General features: G+C 47.5%; 1 protein-coding gene across 8 annotated transcripts in view; it reads left to right on the top strand.

Annotated features, from left to right (window-relative positions):
- Positions 1–17,935, top strand: part of FoxP (forkhead box transcription factor P) — a 192,996-nt gene that overhangs the window by 100,987 nt on the left and 74,074 nt on the right. For all 8 annotated transcript variants that reach the window (XR_016268517.1, XM_089461915.1, XM_089461913.1 and 5 more), the window contains exon 7: positions 17,507–17,608. Coding sequence is in view for 7 of the 8 variants with exons in the window: in XM_089461915.1 (XP_089318041.1) it covers positions 17,507–17,608 (102 nt within the window). In the remaining variant the exon portion in view is untranslated. The remainder of the gene's footprint in view (positions 1–17,506; positions 17,609–17,935) is intronic.

Raw genomic sequence — 17,935 nt, 5'->3', positions numbered from 1 at the left:
TTTAACCGAACGGTTGCAGAACGCTTCGGCCGTCTTGTGAAGGCTGACCAGCCTAGCCAGCTCCTCTCTCATTAAAGCATTTATATGCCGCTGACCCCCAAATAAGGCAGACAAACCCTCTAGTGTAGCTCCTATTTGAGCTAACGCTTCTTTTAGTGACTTGGGTGCCTGGCACTCAGCCACTGGAGCCTGATTAGAAGTCGACGGCTGCGCCAACGCCCTCTGTTGTTGCTGCGGCGATCGCTGCAACGAGGAACGACGCGCAAAAGCTTGCAGCTCGTCCTCCATCATGGCATCCATTTCTGCTCCGACTACCACGGCGTGAAGCCTGTAGTGGGCAATGGCTACTAATATAATCTGAGTTTACAACCCGCAGTAACTTAAACTCAACTTTACTACAGCGAGAGCCCGAAAGTATGCACTACTTTTTATACCTGCTACCTCACTCCAGCAGCTAGGTTGCTGTCTTTGCTAAGGCTTAGCAACTCACCAACGTTAGTGAGCAGCTGATTGCCCGATGCAATTTCCAGCACTACTAATAGCTGTTAGAGTGAATGCACCTGCTTTTTATTATTGCGCAAGTGTGACGCCTAAAGTGACAAAATTTACGCGCCCACAAAAGACAAGGGAAGGAAAGAAGCCCTGACGCCAAAACAATGACGCTATCGCCCCCCCTCTCTTGCACCTCCGAATTATACCGCTTGGGAATTCCACGAACCGCCGCGCAGTAAGTCTCTGGTAGTTTTTTTAAGGTCGCTGGGTACGCCGCGCCCACAGCAAACACGTTGACTTCAGTTCTTTCCACTTTCGCAGGGGAAAACACAGTTCAAGTGTTTTCTACGATGGATCACGATGACATCGACCGCACTCCGTGAAAACGCAACTCGAACTCCCTGTGTATGCGTGTGTGTGTGTGCGTGTGTGTGTGCCTTGTGTAGGCAGAAAGACACGAAAAATGATTGAAACAGCTATTGCTCGAAGGGTTCAGTGGATCTCGTAGTCGGGCAGTCTCGATTACAGCTTTCTTACTTGTTATACCCTGAACCCATTGAAAAGGGGAAAAAAGGGTATAATGGTTTTGTTGAAATGTATGTAACAGGCAGAAGGAGGCGTGGCAGACCCCACAAAGTAGACATATTCTTGATCAGGGCGACGAGCTGAGTTGATTTGGCTCTGTCCGTCTGTCTGTCCGTCCGTCTGTCCGTATGTATGAACGCTTCAATTTCAGAAGATATGAGAGCTAGAGACTTCAATTTTTTTTAAACGTCCGTAATTACAGCGCGGATATCAAGTTTATCATTAAAAATCGATAACTCATCCCGATCTTTTTTATCGATAAAAACCCTTATCGAAAACCAGTTACAAAATTATATCTCCTACACCTTTATTGCTAGTCTCCAAATTTTTTATTTATGCTTATATGCAATTTACGCAATTTCGGTTTTAGTTAAAATTTACCCCCCACCCCCTCACCATCACCACCTCTCCTCCAGGAACCGTCCACATTCGAAAAGAATGTGGTTGGCGTTTTCCACATGCCCTCGCTCGCACCAGGGGCACTCGTCAGATTCCTCGTGGCCAAAGCGCTTCAAATAGCTCCGAAAGCATCCATGTCCCGAGAGGATCTGCGTAAGGTAGAGGTTTACCTCGCCGTGTTTACGGTTTACCCATGGTTCAAGCTCCGGGATGAGCTTGTGCGTCCACCGCCCTTTAGCTGAGCTCTACCACTTTCTTTGCCATCATGCAATGCTGTTCGCCCTGATAGCGTTGAGTCGCGCAGGCGTGTGCGAATTGCCCTCCACGGCTTCGGCGACCAAATACTCCAATGGTACTATACCAGCTATGACGAGCGCCGCGTCATCGGAGATAGTCCTGAAAGCGAAGCTGACTCTGATTGCGCTCAGATCTGTAGATCGCGCAAATGCCTCGGCTGTAGCTCGGCGTTGCCATCGCTCTTGCCCATATTGGCGCAGCATAGAGGATGACGGACCTAATGACGCTCATTAGAAGGAGACGTCGTTGCTGTTTAGGTCCCCGCGTGTTAAGCATGATTCTCGACAGAGCTCTACAAGAATCAGCTGCCTTTTTATGCACATATTCTAAGTGCTCGCGGAAAGTTAATCTTGTGTCTATCATGACACCAAGATACTTTATCGCCCTCTTTGACGCAATGGTGACGCTGCCGATCTTTATATTGGCAGTTCCCACTCTTTTGCGACTGCTGACTAGGACAACTTCAGTTTTGTGTGCCGCTAGCTCGAGCCCAGCTCCAGTCAACCAGCTTCATATGCGATTGATACTTTCGCTGCACATATCCTCTGTATCTTTGAGTTCCTTTCCTATGGCTACGACAGCTACATCATCAGCAAAGCCAATGGTGTGCGCACCTGCTGGTAGTTCCAAGCGCAGTACGTCGTCGTACATGATATTCCATAGGAGAGGCCCCAGCACAGAGCCTTGGGGTACTCCAGCGACACTGTATGAGTTTGGGGACCCTTACTCGTAGTGCTTCCTCTAAAGTAACTCTTTATTGTTTCTTTAAGATATTTAGGGATATTATATTGTGACAGCGCATTCAGTATCATATCCCAACTAGCTGTATTAAAGGCATTCTTTACGTCCAGAGTCGCAATAATGCAGTACTGCTTCGTTCCATGCTTCCATCTTGTGCCTTGGATGGCTGAAGTGGCCAGACCAACAACTTTGTTTAGCGCGTCCGTTGTTGACCGGGCCTTCCGGAATCGAAATTGATTTGGTGACAAGTCTCCGGCGCTAGTAATCGCAGTCTCCAGTCTAGAGCAGATCAAATTCTCAAACACCTTTCCCATGGTGTCTAAGAGACAGATCGGTCTGTATGAAGATGGCTCATCTAGTGGTTTGCCAGCCTTGGGTAGCAACACCAGGTTCTGGGCTTTCCATTTTGCCGGGAGCGTCTCTTGAATTAGACATTCGTTGAATAATTCAGCGAACGTACTAGGGTGCAAGGCGAGGGCTAGCTTTAGCGCATGATTTGGGATCCCGTCCGGCCCTGGAGTAATGTTGGTTCTAAGACCCCGGAGAGTTACTATGATTTCTTCCTCTGTGACTAAAACAATTTCAGTGCTCGTTGAGCCCTGATCAGCAGACTCGGACTCAGGGGCGTGAATGGAGCTTAGACTTTCTGGAAAGAGTGTTTCCACAATCGATTTAAGCTCCAGACGATCCGTAGGCTGCACCTGTCTACCTGCGTATAGTCTTTTAACTACTATCTTATATGCCCTGCCCCAAGGGTCATATTCGGCTGAGTCGCACAACTCTAAATAGCATTCTCTTTTGCTTGGCCCAATGGCCTTCTTCAGCTGTCTTCTAGCTGCCTGGTAAGCTAATTTTTTCTCAAAAAACGTAGACCTACCGCGAGCCCGTTGGTAGCTTCTTCTCGCCTGGATGCATTTGCGACGAATGTCACCTATTTGTGCATTCCACCAATACGTAGGCTCTTGTTGTCGCGTGAACTGCTTGCGGCGTAACATGCTGCTATTGCAGGCACTCTATATTTGGGCTACCATTTGGCATGCTCTGGACCCAGCATTCACAGATCCGTATCCCGCCCGACTGATGGTGTACTCGTGGCCAGTGTTGAAGATCTCCAGTAGGATAAGACCTCTGATTTGTTGTGAGGCTACCCCATTCTAACGCCCAGGAGTTAAAATCTCCAGCTATAATGGCCTTCCGACCTCTAGCATCCTCGGCAAGCTCGTCGAGCACCGTAGTGAATTCACTGAGCTGCATGCTGGGGGCCAGATAGCAACTGTAAAGCCATAAGTTACCAAATCGGCCGCGTACGAACCCATTGAATGACTTAACATTCGAAAGTACGTTTGTTGAGTTGCCGCATACCCACAACGCAGCTTTGCCATTAACGTCTGTTGAACATGTCCAAGGCAGCTGGAGGTAGGGCTCACTGAGAAAAGCTACGTCTATACATTTTTCCCTAATGGTCTGCTCTAGAAGATCTTGGGCAGCAATACAATGATTTAACTTAAGCTGCAAGAACCTTAACATTTCATTTTACGAGCTTCACGGTCGGATGGGCACTTGAAGCTACCTGCTGAATGGTCCGTCTGTTTTTCAGCACTATTAACAGCTGTTAGAGTGAATGCACCTGATTTTTTTATTATTTGCACAAATGTGACGGCTAATGTGACAAAACTTTTCGCGCTTAAAAAAGAAAGGGAAAGAGGAAAGCCCTGACGCCAAAATCAGTGACGCTATTGCCCCCCTCTCTTGCACCACCGTATTGTACCACTGGGGTACTCCGCGAGACCGCCGCGAAGTAAGTCTTTGATAGTTTTTGCCGTCGCTAGGTGCGTCGCGCCCACAGCAGTCACGTTGTCTACAGTTCATTCCACTTTCACAGGGAAAAACACAGATCAAGCTATTGTCCACGATGGATCACGATGACGTCGACCGTACTCCACGAAAACGCAACTCGAACTCTCTGTATGCGTGTGTGTGTGTGTATGTATGCCTGCGTGTGCGTGCGTGCGTTTTTTTTTTTTTTTTTTTTTTTATATTCGTTTATTGACAATCTTTATATAATCTTTAATACAAGTTGCAAGTTGCAAGTGGCTAGGATAGTGCGCTATGCTTGCGGGACGGCCGTAAAGCATTGCTTCGCAAGCACTGCGCGCTACCTTAGCCTGGGACAGCTCGTCTTCTCATTCGCTCGACTCTGCGGAGCTCCATCATCACTGTGGCCGCGAAGGTGCTTGTTAGTTCCCAAGCTTCCTCCGATTCCAGCATGGCGTTGACTATGTTGTCCGCTCTGATGAAGCGGCCCACTGCCTCTTCCAGACGACGCCTTTCCTCCAGGAACCGTCCACATTCGAAAAGAATGTGGTTGGCGTCTTCCACATGCCCTCGTTCGCACCAGGGGCACTCGTCAGATTCCTCGTGGCCAAAGCGCTTCAAATAGCTTCGAAAGCATCCATGTCCAGAGAGGATCTGCGTAAGGTAGAAGTTTACCTCGCCGTGTTTACGGTTGACCCATGGTTCAAGCTCCGGGATGAGCTTGTGCGTCCACCGCCCTTTAGCATCGTGCAATGCTGTTCGCCCTGATAGCGGCTTCGGCGACCAAATACTCCAATGGTACTATACCAGCTATGACGAGCGCCGCGTCATCGGAGATAGTCCTGAAAGCGAAGCTGACTCTGATTGCGCTCAGATCTGTAGATCGTGCAAATGCCCCGGCTGTAGCTCGGCGTTGCCATCGCTCTTGCCCATATTGGCGCAGCATAGAGGATGACGGACCTAATGACGCTCATTAGGAGGAGATGTCGTTGCTGTTTAGGTCCCCGCGTGCTAAGCATGATTCTCGAGAGAGCTCTACAAGAGTCAGCTGCCTTTTTATGCACATATTCTAAGTGCTCGCGGAAAGTTAATCTTGTGTCTATCATGACACCAAGATATCTTATCGCCCTCTTTGACGCAATGGTAACGCTGCCGATCTTTATATTGGCAGTTTCCACTCTTTTGCGACTGCTGACTTGGACAACTTCAGTTTTGTGTGCCGCTAGCTCGAGCCCAGCTCCAGTCAACCAGCTTTGTATGCGATTGATACTTTCGCTGCACATATCCTCTGTATCTTTGAGTTCCTTTTCTATTGCTACGACAGCTACATCATCAGCAAAGCCAATGGTGTGCGCGCCTGCTGGTAGTTCCAAGCGCAGTACGCCGTCGTACATGATGTTCCATAGGAGTGGCCCCAGCACTGAGCCTTGGGGTACTCCAGCTGACACTGTATGAGTTTGGGGACCCTCACTCGTGTTGTATACCAGTGTTCTTCCTCTGAAGTAGCTCTTTATTATCTCTCTTAGATATTTAGGGATATTATATTGTGACAGCGCATTCAGTATCATATCCCAACTAGCTGTGTTGAAGGCATTCTTTACATCCAGGGTCGCGATGATGCAGTATTCCTTCGTCCCGTGCCTCCATCTGGTGCCTTAAATAGCGGAAGTGGCCAGACCGACAACTTTGTTTAGCGCGTCCGTTGTTGACCGGGCCTTCCGGAATCCAAATTGGTTTGGTGACAGGCCTCCGGCGCTTGCAATCGCAGTCTCCAGCCTAGAGCAGATCAGTTTCTCAAACACCTTTCCCATGGTGTCTAAGAGACAGATCGGTCTGTATGAAGATGGCTCATCTAGTGGTTTGCCAGCCTTGGGTAGCAACACCAGGTTCTGGGCTTTCCATTTTGCCGGGAGCGTCTCTTGAATTAGACATTCGTTGAATAATTCAGCGAACGTACTAGGGTGCAAGGCGAGGGCTAGCTTTAGCGCATGATTTGGGATCCCGTCCGGCCCTGGAGTAATGTTGGTTCTAAGACCCCGGAGAGTTACTATGATTTCTTCCTCTGTGACTAAAACAATTTCAGTGCTCGTTGAGCCCTGATCAGCAGATCAGCAGATCAGTGGAATGAGCGTTTCCACAATCGATTTCAGCTCCAGACGATCCGTAGGCTGCACCTGTCTACCTGCGTATAGTCTTTTAACTACTATCTTATATGCCCTGCCGCAAGGGTCATATTCGGCTGAGTCGCACAACTCTAAATAGCATTATCGTTTGCTTGGCCCAATGGCCCTCTTCAGCTGTCTTCTAGCTGCCTGGTAAGCTAATTGTTTCTCAAAAAACGTAGACCTACCGCGAGCCCGTTGGTAGCTTCTTCTCGCCTGGATGCATTTGCGACGAATGTCACCTATTTGTGCATTCCACCAATACGTAGGCTCTTGTTGTCGCGTGAACTGCTTGCGGCGTAACATGCTGCTATTGCAGGCACTCTATATTTGGGCTACCATTTGGCATGCTCTGGACTCAGCATTCACAGATCCGTATCCCGCCCGACTGATGGTGTACTCGTGGCCAGTGTTGAAGATCTCCAGTAGGATAAGACCTCTGGCATTTGTTGTGAGGCTATCCCATTCTAACGCCCAGGAGTTAAAATCTTCAGCTATAATGGCCTTCCGACCTCTAGTATCCTCGGCAAGCTCGTCGAGCACCGTCGTGAATTCACTGAGCTGCATGCTGGGGGCCAGATAGCAACTGTAAAGCCATAAGTTACCATATCGGCCGCGTACGAACCCATTGAATGACTTAACATTCGAAAGTACGTTCGTTGAGTTGCCGCATACCCACAACGCAACTTTGCCATGAACGTCTGTTGACCATGTCCTAGGGCAGCTGGTTATACAGTGGTGGGGCTCACTGAGAAAAGCTACGTCTATACATTTTTCCCTAATGGTCTGCTCTAGAAGATCTTGGGCAGCAATACAATGATTTAACTTAAGCTGCAAGAACCTTAACATTTCATTTTACGAGCAGCTTCACGTCTGTTTTTCAGCACTACTAACAGCTGTTAGAGTGAATGCACCTGATTTTTTTATTATTTGCACAAATGTGACGGCTAATGTGACAAAACTTTTCGCGCTTAAAAAAGAAAGGGAAAGAGGAAAGCCCTGACGCCAAAATCAGTGACGCTATTGCCCCCCTCTCTTGCACCACCGTATTGTACCACTGGGGTACTCCGCGAGACCGCCGCGAAGTAAGTCTTTGATAGTTTTTGCCGTCGCTGGGTGCGTCGCGCCCACAGAAGTCACGTTGTCTACAGTTCATTCCACTTCCACAGGGAAAAACACAGATCAAGCTATTGTCCACGATGGATCACGATGACGTCGACCGTACTCCACGAAAACGCAACTCGAACTCTCTGTATGCGTGTGTGTGTGTGTATGTATGCCTGCGTGTGCGTGCGTGCGTTTTTTTTTTTTTTTTTTTTTTTATATTCGTTTATTGACAATCTTTATATAATCTTTAATACAAGTTGCAAGTTGCAAGTGGCTAGGATAGTGCGCTATGCTTGCGGGACGGCCGTAAAGCATTGCTTCGCAAGCACTGCGCGCTACCTTAGCCTGGGACAGCTCGTCTTCTCATTCGCTCGACTCTGCGGAGCTCCATCATCACTGTGGCCGCGAAGGTGCTTGTTAGTTCCCAAGCTTCCTCCGATTCCAGCATGGCGTTGACTATGTTGTCCGCTCTGATGAAGCGGCCCACTGCCTCTTCCAGACGACGCCTTTCCTCCAGGAACCGTCCACATTCGAAAAGAATGTGGTTGGCGTCTTCCACATGCCCTCGTTCGCACCAGGGGCACTCGTCAGATTCCTCGTGGCCAAAGCGCTTCAAATAGCTTCGAAAGCATCCATGTCCAGAGAGGATCTGCGTAAGGTAGAAGTTTACCTCGCCGTGTTTACGGTTGACCCATGGTTCAAGCTCCGGGATGAGCTTGTGCGTCCACCGCCCTTTAGCATCGTGCAATGCTGTTCGCCCTGATAGCGGCTTCGGCGACCAAATACTCCAATGGTACTATACCAGCTATGACGAGCGCCGCGTCATCGGAGATAGTCCTGAAAGCGAAGCTGACTCTGATTGCGCTCAGATCTGTAGATCGTGCAAATGCCCCGGCTGTAGCTCGGCGTTGCCATCGCTCTTGCCCATATTGGCGCAGCATAGAGGATGACGGACCTAATGACGCTCATTAGGAGGAGATGTCGTTGCTGTTTAGGTCCCCGCGTGCTAAGCATGATTCTCGAGAGAGCTCTACAAGAGTCAGCTGCCTTTTTATGCACATATTCTAAGTGCTCGCGGAAAGTTAATCTTGTGTCTATCATGACACCAAGATATCTTATCGCCCTCTTTGACGCAATGGTAACGCTGCCGATCTTTATATTGGCAGTTTCCACTCTTTTGCGACTGCTGACTTGGACAACTTCAGTTTTGTGTGCCGCTAGCTCGAGCCCAGCTCCAGTCAACCAGCTTTGTATGCGATTGATACTTTCGCTGCACATATCCTCTGTATCTTTGAGTTCCTTTTCTATTGCTACGACAGCTACATCATCAGCAAAGCCAATGGTGTGCGCGCCTGCTGGTAGTTCCAAGCGCAGTACGCCGTCGTACATGATGTTCCATAGGAGTGGCCCCAGCACTGAGCCTTGGGGTACTCCAGCTGACACTGTATGAGTTTGGGGACCCTCACTCGTGTTGTATACCAGTGTTCTTCCTCTGAAGTAGCTCTTTATTATCTCTCTTAGATATTTAGGGATATTATATTGTGACAGCGCATTCAGTATCATATCCCAACTAGCTGTGTTGAAGGCATTCTTTACATCCAGGGTCGCGATGATGCAGTATTCCTTCGTCCCGTGCCTCCATCTGGTGCCTTAAATAGCGGAAGTGGCCAGACCGACAACTTTGTTTAGCGCGTCCGTTGTTGACCGGGCCTTCCGGAATCCAAATTGGTTTGGTGACAGGCCTCCGGCGCTTGCAATCGCAGTCTCCAGCCTAGAGCAGATCAGTTTCTCAAACACCTTTCCCATGGTGTCTAAGAGACAGATCGGTCTGTATGAAGATGGCTCATCTAGTGGTTTGCCAGCCTTGGGTAGCAACACCAGGTTCTGGGCTTTCCATTTTGCCGGGAGCGTCTCTTGAATTAGACATTCGTTGAATAATTCAGCGAACGTACTAGGGTGCAAGGCGAGGGCTAGCTTTAGCGCATGATTTGGGATCCCGTCCGGCCCTGGAGTAATGTTGGTTCTAAGACCCCGGAGAGTTACTATGATTTCTTCCTCTGTGACTAAAACAATTTCAGTGCTCGTTGAGCCCTGATCAGCAGATCAGCAGATCAGTGGAATGAGCGTTTCCACAATCGATTTCAGCTCCAGACGATCCGTAGGCTGCACCTGTCTACCTGCGTATAGTCTTTTAACTACTATCTTATATGCCCTGCCGCAAGGGTCATATTCGGCTGAGTCGCACAACTCTAAATAGCATTATCGTTTGCTTGGCCCAATGGCCCTCTTCAGCTGTCTTCTAGCTGCCTGGTAAGCTAATTGTTTCTCAAAAAACGTAGACCTACCGCGAGCCCGTTGGTAGCTTCTTCTCGCCTGGATGCATTTGCGACGAATGTCACCTATTTGTGCATTCCACCAATACGTAGGCTCTTGTTGTCGCGTGAACTGCTTGCGGCGTAACATGCTGCTATTGCAGGCACTCTATATTTGGGCTACCATTTGGCATGCTCTGGACTCAGCATTCACAGATCCGTATCCCGCCCGACTGATGGTGTACTCGTGGCCAGTGTTGAAGATCTCCAGTAGGATAAGACCTCTGGCATTTGTTGTGAGGCTATCCCATTCTAACGCCCAGGAGTTAAAATCTTCAGCTATAATGGCCTTCCGACCTCTAGTATCCTCGGCAAGCTCGTCGAGCACCGTCGTGAATTCACTGAGCTGCATGCTGGGGGCCAGATAGCAACTGTAAAGCCATAAGTTACCATATCGGCCGCGTACGAACCCATTGAATGACTTAACATTCGAAAGTACGTTCGTTGAGTTGCCGCATACCCACAACGCAACTTTGCCATGAACGTCTGTTGACCATGTCCTAGGGCAGCTGGTTATACAGTGGTGGGGCTCACTGAGAAAAGCTACGTCTATACATTTTTCCCTAATGGTCTGCTCTAGAAGATCTTGGGCAGCAATACAATGATTTAACTTAAGCTGCAAGAACCTTAACATTTCATTTTACGAGCAGCTTCACGTCTGTTTTTCAGCACTACTAACAGCTGTTAGAGTGAATGCACCTGATTTTTTTATTATTTGCACAAATGTGACGGCTAATGTGACAAAACTTTTCGCGCTTAAAAAAGAAAGGGAAAGAGGAAAGCCCTGACGCCAAAATCAGTGACGCTATTGCCCCCCTCTCTTGCACCACCGTATTGTACCACTGGGGTACTCCGCGAGACCGCCGCGAAGTAAGTCTTTGATAGTTTTTGCCGTCGCTGGGTGCGTCGCGCCCACAGAAGTCACGTTGTCTACAGTTCATTCCACTTTCACAGGGAAAAACACAGATCAAGCTATTGTCCACGATGGATCACGATGACGTCGACCGTACTCCACGAAAACGCAACTCGAACTCTCTGTATGCGTGTGTGTGTGTGTATGTATGCCTGCGTGTGCGTGCGTGCGTTTTTTTTTTTTTTTTTTTTTTATATTCGTTTATTGACAATCTTTATATAATCTTTAATACAAGTTGCAAGTTGCAAGTGGCTAGGATAGTGCGCTATGCTTGCGGGACGGCCGTAAAGCATTGCTTCGCAAGCACTGCGCGCTACCTTAGCCTGGGACAGCTCGTCTTCTCATTCGCTCGACTCTGCGGAGCTCCATCATCACTGTGGCCGCGAAGGTGCTTGTTAGTTCCCAAGCTTCCTCCGATTCCAGCATGGCGTTGACTATGTTGTCCGCTCTGATGAAGCGGCCCACTGCCTCTTCCAGACGACGCCTTTCCTCCAGGAACCGTCCACATTCGAAAAGAATGTGGTTGGCGTCTTCCACATGCCCTCGTTCGCACCAGGGGCACTCGTCAGATTCCTCGTGGCCAAAGCGCTTCAAATAGCTTCGAAAGCATCCATGTCCAGAGAGGATCTGCGTAAGGTAGAAGTTTACCTCGCCGTGTTTACGGTTGACCCATGGTTCAAGCTCCGGGATGAGCTTGTGCGTCCACCGCCCTTTAGCATCGTGCAATGCTGTTCGCCCTGATAGCGGCTTCGGCGACCAAATACTCCAATGGTACTATACCAGCTATGACGAGCGCCGCGTCATCGGAGATAGTCCTGAAAGCGAAGCTGACTCTGATTGCGCTCAGATCTGTAGATCGTGCAAATGCCCCGGCTGTAGCTCGGCGTTGCCATCGCTCTTGCCCATATTGGCGCAGCATAGAGGATGACGGACCTAATGACGCTCATTAGGAGGAGATGTCGTTGCTGTTTAGGTCCCCGCGTGCTAAGCATGATTCTCGAGAGAGCTCTACAAGAGTCAGCTGCCTTTTTATGCACATATTCTAAGTGCTCGCGGAAAGTTAATCTTGTGTCTATCATGACACCAAGATATCTTATCGCCCTCTTTGACGCAATGGTAACGCTGCCGATCTTTATATTGGCAGTTTCCACTCTTTTGCGACTGCTGACTTGGACAACTTCAGTTTTGTGTGCCGCTAGCTCGAGCCCAGCTCCAGTCAACCAGCTTTGTATGCGATTGATACTTTCGCTGCACATATCCTCTGTATCTTTGAGTTCCTTTTCTATTGCTACGACAGCTACATCATCAGCAAAGCCAATGGTGTGCGCGCCTGCTGGTAGTTCCAAGCGCAGTACGCCGTCGTACATGATGTTCCATAGGAGTGGCCCCAGCACTGAGCCTTGGGGTACTCCAGCTGACACTGTATGAGTTTGGGGACCCTCACTCGTGTTGTATACCAGTGTTCTTCCTCTGAAGTAGCTCTTTATTATCTCTCTTAGATATTTAGGGATATTATATTGTGACAGCGCATTCAGTATCATATCCCAACTAGCTGTGTTGAAGGCATTCTTTACATCCAGGGTCGCGATGATGCAGTATTCCTTCGTCCCGTGCCTCCATCTGGTGCCTTAAATAGCGGAAGTGGCCAGACCGACAACTTTGTTTAGCGCGTCCGTTGTTGACCGGGCCTTCCGGAATCCAAATTGGTTTGGTGACAGGCCTCCGGCGCTTGCAATCGCAGTCTCCAGCCTAGAGCAGATCAGTTTCTCAAACACCTTTCCCATGGTGTCTAAGAGACAGATCGGTCTGTACGAAGATGGCTCATCTAGTGGTTTGCCAGCCTTGGGTAGCAATACCAGATTCTGGGCTTTCCATTTTGCCGGGAACGTCTCTTGGATCAGGCATTCATTAAATAATTCGGCGAACGTACTTGGGTGCAAGGCGAGGGCTAGCTTTAGCGCACGATTTGGGATCCCGTCCGACCCTGGAGCTGTGTTGGTTCTAAGACCTCGGAGAACTTCTGATATTTCTTCCTCTGTAACTAAAACAATTTCAGTGCTCGTTGAGCCCTGATCAGCAGACTCAAACTCAGGGGCGTGAATGGAGCTTAGACTTTCTGGAAAGAGTGTTTCCACAATCGATTTAAGCTCCAGACGATCCGTAGGCTGCACCTGTCTACCTGCGTATAGTCTTTTAACTACTATCTTATATGCCCTGCCCCAAGGGTCATATTCGGCTGAGTCGCACAACTGTAAAAAACATTCTCTTTTGCTTGCCCGAATGGCCTTCTTCAGCTGTCTTCTAGCTGCCTGGTAAGCTAACTGTTTCTCAAAAAACGTTGACCTACCGCGAGCCCGTTGGTAGCTTCTTCTCGCCTGGATGCATTTGCGACGAATGTCACCTATTTGCGTACTCCACCAATACGTAGGCTCATGTTGTCGCGTGAACTGCTTGCGATGTAACATGCTGCTATTGCAGGCACACTGTATTTGGGCTACCATTTGGCATGCTCTGGCCTCAGCATTACCAATTGTACCCAGAGACTGAATGGCCTCTGAAAAGACCGCGGGATCAAAAGTATCTAGCCGATACGACTCCCTCCACAATGTTGACGCCCTGGCAGGTGGCTCACCTATTGTGAACAGAAGTGCCGTATGATCGCTGCCTGTATAGCTATCGCAATGGCTCCATGTTGCTCCCCGAAAGAGGGATGAAGTGACAAAAGTAATGTCGATAACAGACCCGTATCCCGCCCGACTGAAGTTGTACTCATGGCCAGTGTTGAGCAGTGCAACATCTAGTGTCGCGAAGATCTCCAGTAGGATATAGACCTCTGGCATTTGTTGTGGGGCTACCCCATTCTAGCGCCCAGGAATTAAAATCTCCAGCTATAATGGCCTTCCGACCCCTAGCATCCTCGGCAAGCTCGTCGAGCACCGTCGTGAATTCACTGAGCTGCATGCTGGGGGCCAGATAGCAACTGTAAAGCCATAAGCTACCATATCGGCCACGTACGAACCCATTGAATGACTTAACATTCGAAAGTACGTTCGTTGAGTTGCCGCATACCCACAACGCAGCTTTGCCATTAACGTCTGTTGACCATGTCCTAGGGCAGCTGGTTCTACAGTGGTGAGGCTCACTGAGAAAAGCTACATCTATACATTTTTCCCTAATGGTCTGCTCTAGAAGATCTTGGGCAGCAACACAATGATTTAAGTTAAGCTGCAAAAACCTTAACATTTCATTTTACGAGCAGCTTCACGGTAGGATGGGCACTTGAAGCTGCCTGCTGAATGGTCCGTCTGCTTTTCACCTTTCCGGATGCAAAGGCTACATTTTGGTGGCTTGGTGCATGCTTTTGCACTGTGACCCATCTCTCCACACCTGAAACAGGCGCCCTTTAAGTCACAGTCGCTGCGACAGTTTGCTGCCATATGACCGTAATCGAGGCACTTGAAAAAGCGTTTAGGCTGCTCCACGGCTCGGATACGGCAAACTACCCATCCTATTCTAATTTTGGACAGCTCGAGCAGAGTTTTAGCTTTCCCAATTGGAAGAGCAACCGTAGCTCTTTGCTGTCCACCGAAAGCTGGCCGAAGCGATTTGATAGCCTCAATGGGGAGTGAGCTATCCTTCAACTCCACCCTAATTGCCTCCAAGATCTCCTCTTTGGTCGCTAACTCATCTAGATCGCGAATCTCAACTTGCGCCGATTCGGTAAGTGTTTTAACTACCGCTCGGTCTCCCAAGGCCTTGCCTACAGCTTCGTGCAGAGCCTCAGCGCTATGCTCCGGCTTCCTACTAAGTTGCAACAAGAGGTCCCCCTTAGCTGTCTTCCTAATACCTTGGACGTCGCCGCTCAGATGCTTCAAATTTGGGTCGCTCTTCACTACGCGAAGCATGTCCGCATAGCTGCAACCACCTACACCTGAAACCGCGATGGCGTCACTTCTGGGACGTTTTTGCAGCGCCTTGCGTCGCCTAACAACCTACCAGCTGTTCGAACTCGTCTGTCGACCTGCCTGGTTGGTTTTATCGGCTGCAGCCCGTAGAGCCATTGACTCTATTGGGTTTGCTGCGCTTTTATTGTGTCTTGGCTTTTTCGAGGGAGTTTTCCTCTGCTCAGCGGCAACTTCCCTCGACCGCTTGGGCGTATTACTACCTGTTGTAGCACTAACGCTCGCTGTTTTAGCCTTCTCAGCTACTTTCTTGACCAGCGTGGTCTGCACCTCGCAGTCTTTGACCGGTCGGTTGCAGAACGCTTCGGCCGTCTTGTGGAGACTAACCAGCCTAGCCAGCCCCTCTCTCATTAGTGCATTTATATGCCGCTGCCCCCCAAATAGGGCAGACAAACCCTCTAGCGTAACTCCTATTTGAACTAACGCTTCTTTTAAAGACTTGGGTGCCTGGCACTCAGCCACTGGAGACTGATTACAAGTCGACGGCGCGGCAACGCCCTCTGTGGTTGCTGCGGCGATCGCTGCAACGAGGAACGGCGCGCGAAAACTTGCAGCTCCTCCTCCATCATGGGCTCCATATTGCTTCGACTACCACGGCGTGAAGCCTGTAGTGGGCACAGCCTACTAATATAATTTGAGTTTAGAGACCGCAGTAACTTAAACTCAACTTAACTTCAGCAAGAGCCCGAAAGTATGCACTACTTTTAATGCCTGCTACCTCACACCAGCAGCTAGGTTGCTGTCTTTGCTGAGACTTAGCAACTCACCAAAGTTAGTGAGCAGCTGATTGTCCGCTGCAATTTCCAGCACTACTAACAGCTGTTAGAGTGAATGCACCTAATTTTTTATTATTTGCACAAATGTGACGCCTAATGTGACAAATCTTTTCGCGCTTAAAAAAAGAAAGGAAAAGAGGAAAGCCCTGACGTAAAAATCAGTGACGCTATTGCCCCCCTCTCTTGCACCACCGGATTGTACCACTGGGGTACTCCGCGAGACCGCCGCGAAGTAAGTCTTTGATAGATTTTTTGCCGTCGCTGGGTGCGTCGCGCCTACAGCAACCACGTTGTCTACAGTTCTTTCCACTTTCACAGGGAAAAACACAGATCAAGCTATTGTCCACGGTGGATCACGATGACGTCGACTCCACGAAAACGCAACTCCAACCTCGCGTGCGTGTGTGTGTGTGTGTGTGTGTATGTGTGCGCGTTTCTTGTGTAAGCTGAAAGACGCGAAAAATTATTGAAATATATATTGCTCCAAGGGTTCAGGGGATCTCGTAATCGAGCAGTCTCGACTATAGCTTTCTTACTTGTTTTTAATTTCCTTTTACTTAAAATGTTGGTAAAACCAAAAAGTTTCTCAGTTGGCCATTTACAATTTTTACACCCTGAATCCATTTTTAATGGGAAATCAGGGTATATATATTCTTGATCAGGGCGACGAGCTGAGTTGATTTAGCCCTGTCCGTCTGTCTATCTGTCCGTCCGTCCGTCTGTCTGCCTGTCCGTCTGTCAGTATCCTAAAATGTCCGTGTATACCACGCGGATATCGAGTTTTACTTTAAAAAGCGATAACTTTTCCCGATATGTTTTATCGATAAAAACTTTATCGAAAAGCAGTTATAAAATTATATGTCCGACAACTTTAAAGCTAAAGTCTCCAAATTTTTAATGTAGATTTCGATTTCGAAAATTTACCCCCCACCCTTATATCCACTCCCTCACTATCAAATTTGTAAAAGGCGAATTTCAAATACTTGAGACTTGTGCTATATACATGCATTTCTATGTTATAATCATAATCCAAAAGTTTCATGAAGATAGTATGTTCACAAAAAAGTTTTTAAACAATGATTTAGCCCTGTTCGTCTGTCTGTCTGGCCGTCTGTCTGTCCGTCCGTCTGTTCGTCTGTCAGTATGTTTGAACGCGTCGATTTCAGAAGATACAAGAGCTAGAGACCTCAGGAGTTCGGAGTACTCTTCACACAGAAGGGATGAAACGGCAGTCTAACGCGAACGAATTTCAATTTCCTTGAGCTGCTGCTTGTGCTCATCTGCATACATACATATACATATTTTAGAGAGCAAAAAGCAGACAGCGAGAGAGCAAGAACAAAAATTTAACATAGATGCATCTTTTATTTAACATTTGACCATCTCTGTGGAGCGCATGAAGCGAAATGATTGTGCTTTCGTATATTTTCGTAGCCCGAACCTAAAAGTGAAGAGCCGAGCAAATACGAAATTGATAGGCCCTAGGAGATAGATTTTCGGTGTTGAAAAACTTTGTAGTACATGTCTAGTCTATGTGTTCTCTGGTCAGTGTCATCGGTTTAATCAGCATCATTATCATCAACTTTAACTTTTGCAACTTCTCTTTTCTTCTCACCTCCTTCTACTTTTTACTATTACCTCCACAAATTAACCAATTTTAATTTTGTATTAAACAAATCCAGATATCTTACCATGGATTTTTATTAATGGAAATAAATAATTTAATATAAATATAATATATGTTAATTATAATTATAATTATATAATTAATTATATTAATTATAATTATAATTAATTATATTAATTATATATATGATAGTTATAATATATATTAATTGATTTTAAAACTTATATACATATATAAATGTTCTTTGTTTATCCAAAGGCCATCATTGACTCACCAGACAAGCAGTTAACATTAAACGAGATATATAATTGGTTTCAAAACACATTTTGTTATTTCCGGAGAAATGCAGCCACTTGGAAGGTACATACAATAAAATATTGTAATATCTATATATATAAAACAAAGTCGTGTTATGTGTTACAACACTTATAACTCGAGACAAATTTTCATGTTTTTTGATTTGTTGGATTTGTCTCCCCCCCGATTTGAAGAGTATATCTTATAAAATAGTAAAAAATTATAGAATACTTGAAAAACGTTATTTTCCCTATTGCTATTGAGGATCATGGCATTTTCATTGAGACTCAGTAGGCTTGATAACAGTGTCAGTTTTCGGTCATGCACTCATAGGTTGTCTATGATTTTTCTTGATAAGCTATCATCTATGTTTCGATTGTTTTATATGGT

The sequence above is a fragment of the Drosophila arizonae genome, chromosome 2, assembly GCF_054131065.1.
Source record: "Drosophila arizonae isolate 15081-1271.41 chromosome 2, UAZ_ARI_1.0, whole genome shotgun sequence".
Lineage (NCBI taxonomy): Eukaryota > Metazoa > Arthropoda > Insecta > Diptera > Drosophilidae > Drosophila > Drosophila arizonae.
This window is presented reverse-complemented; position numbering and strand designations above follow the sequence as displayed.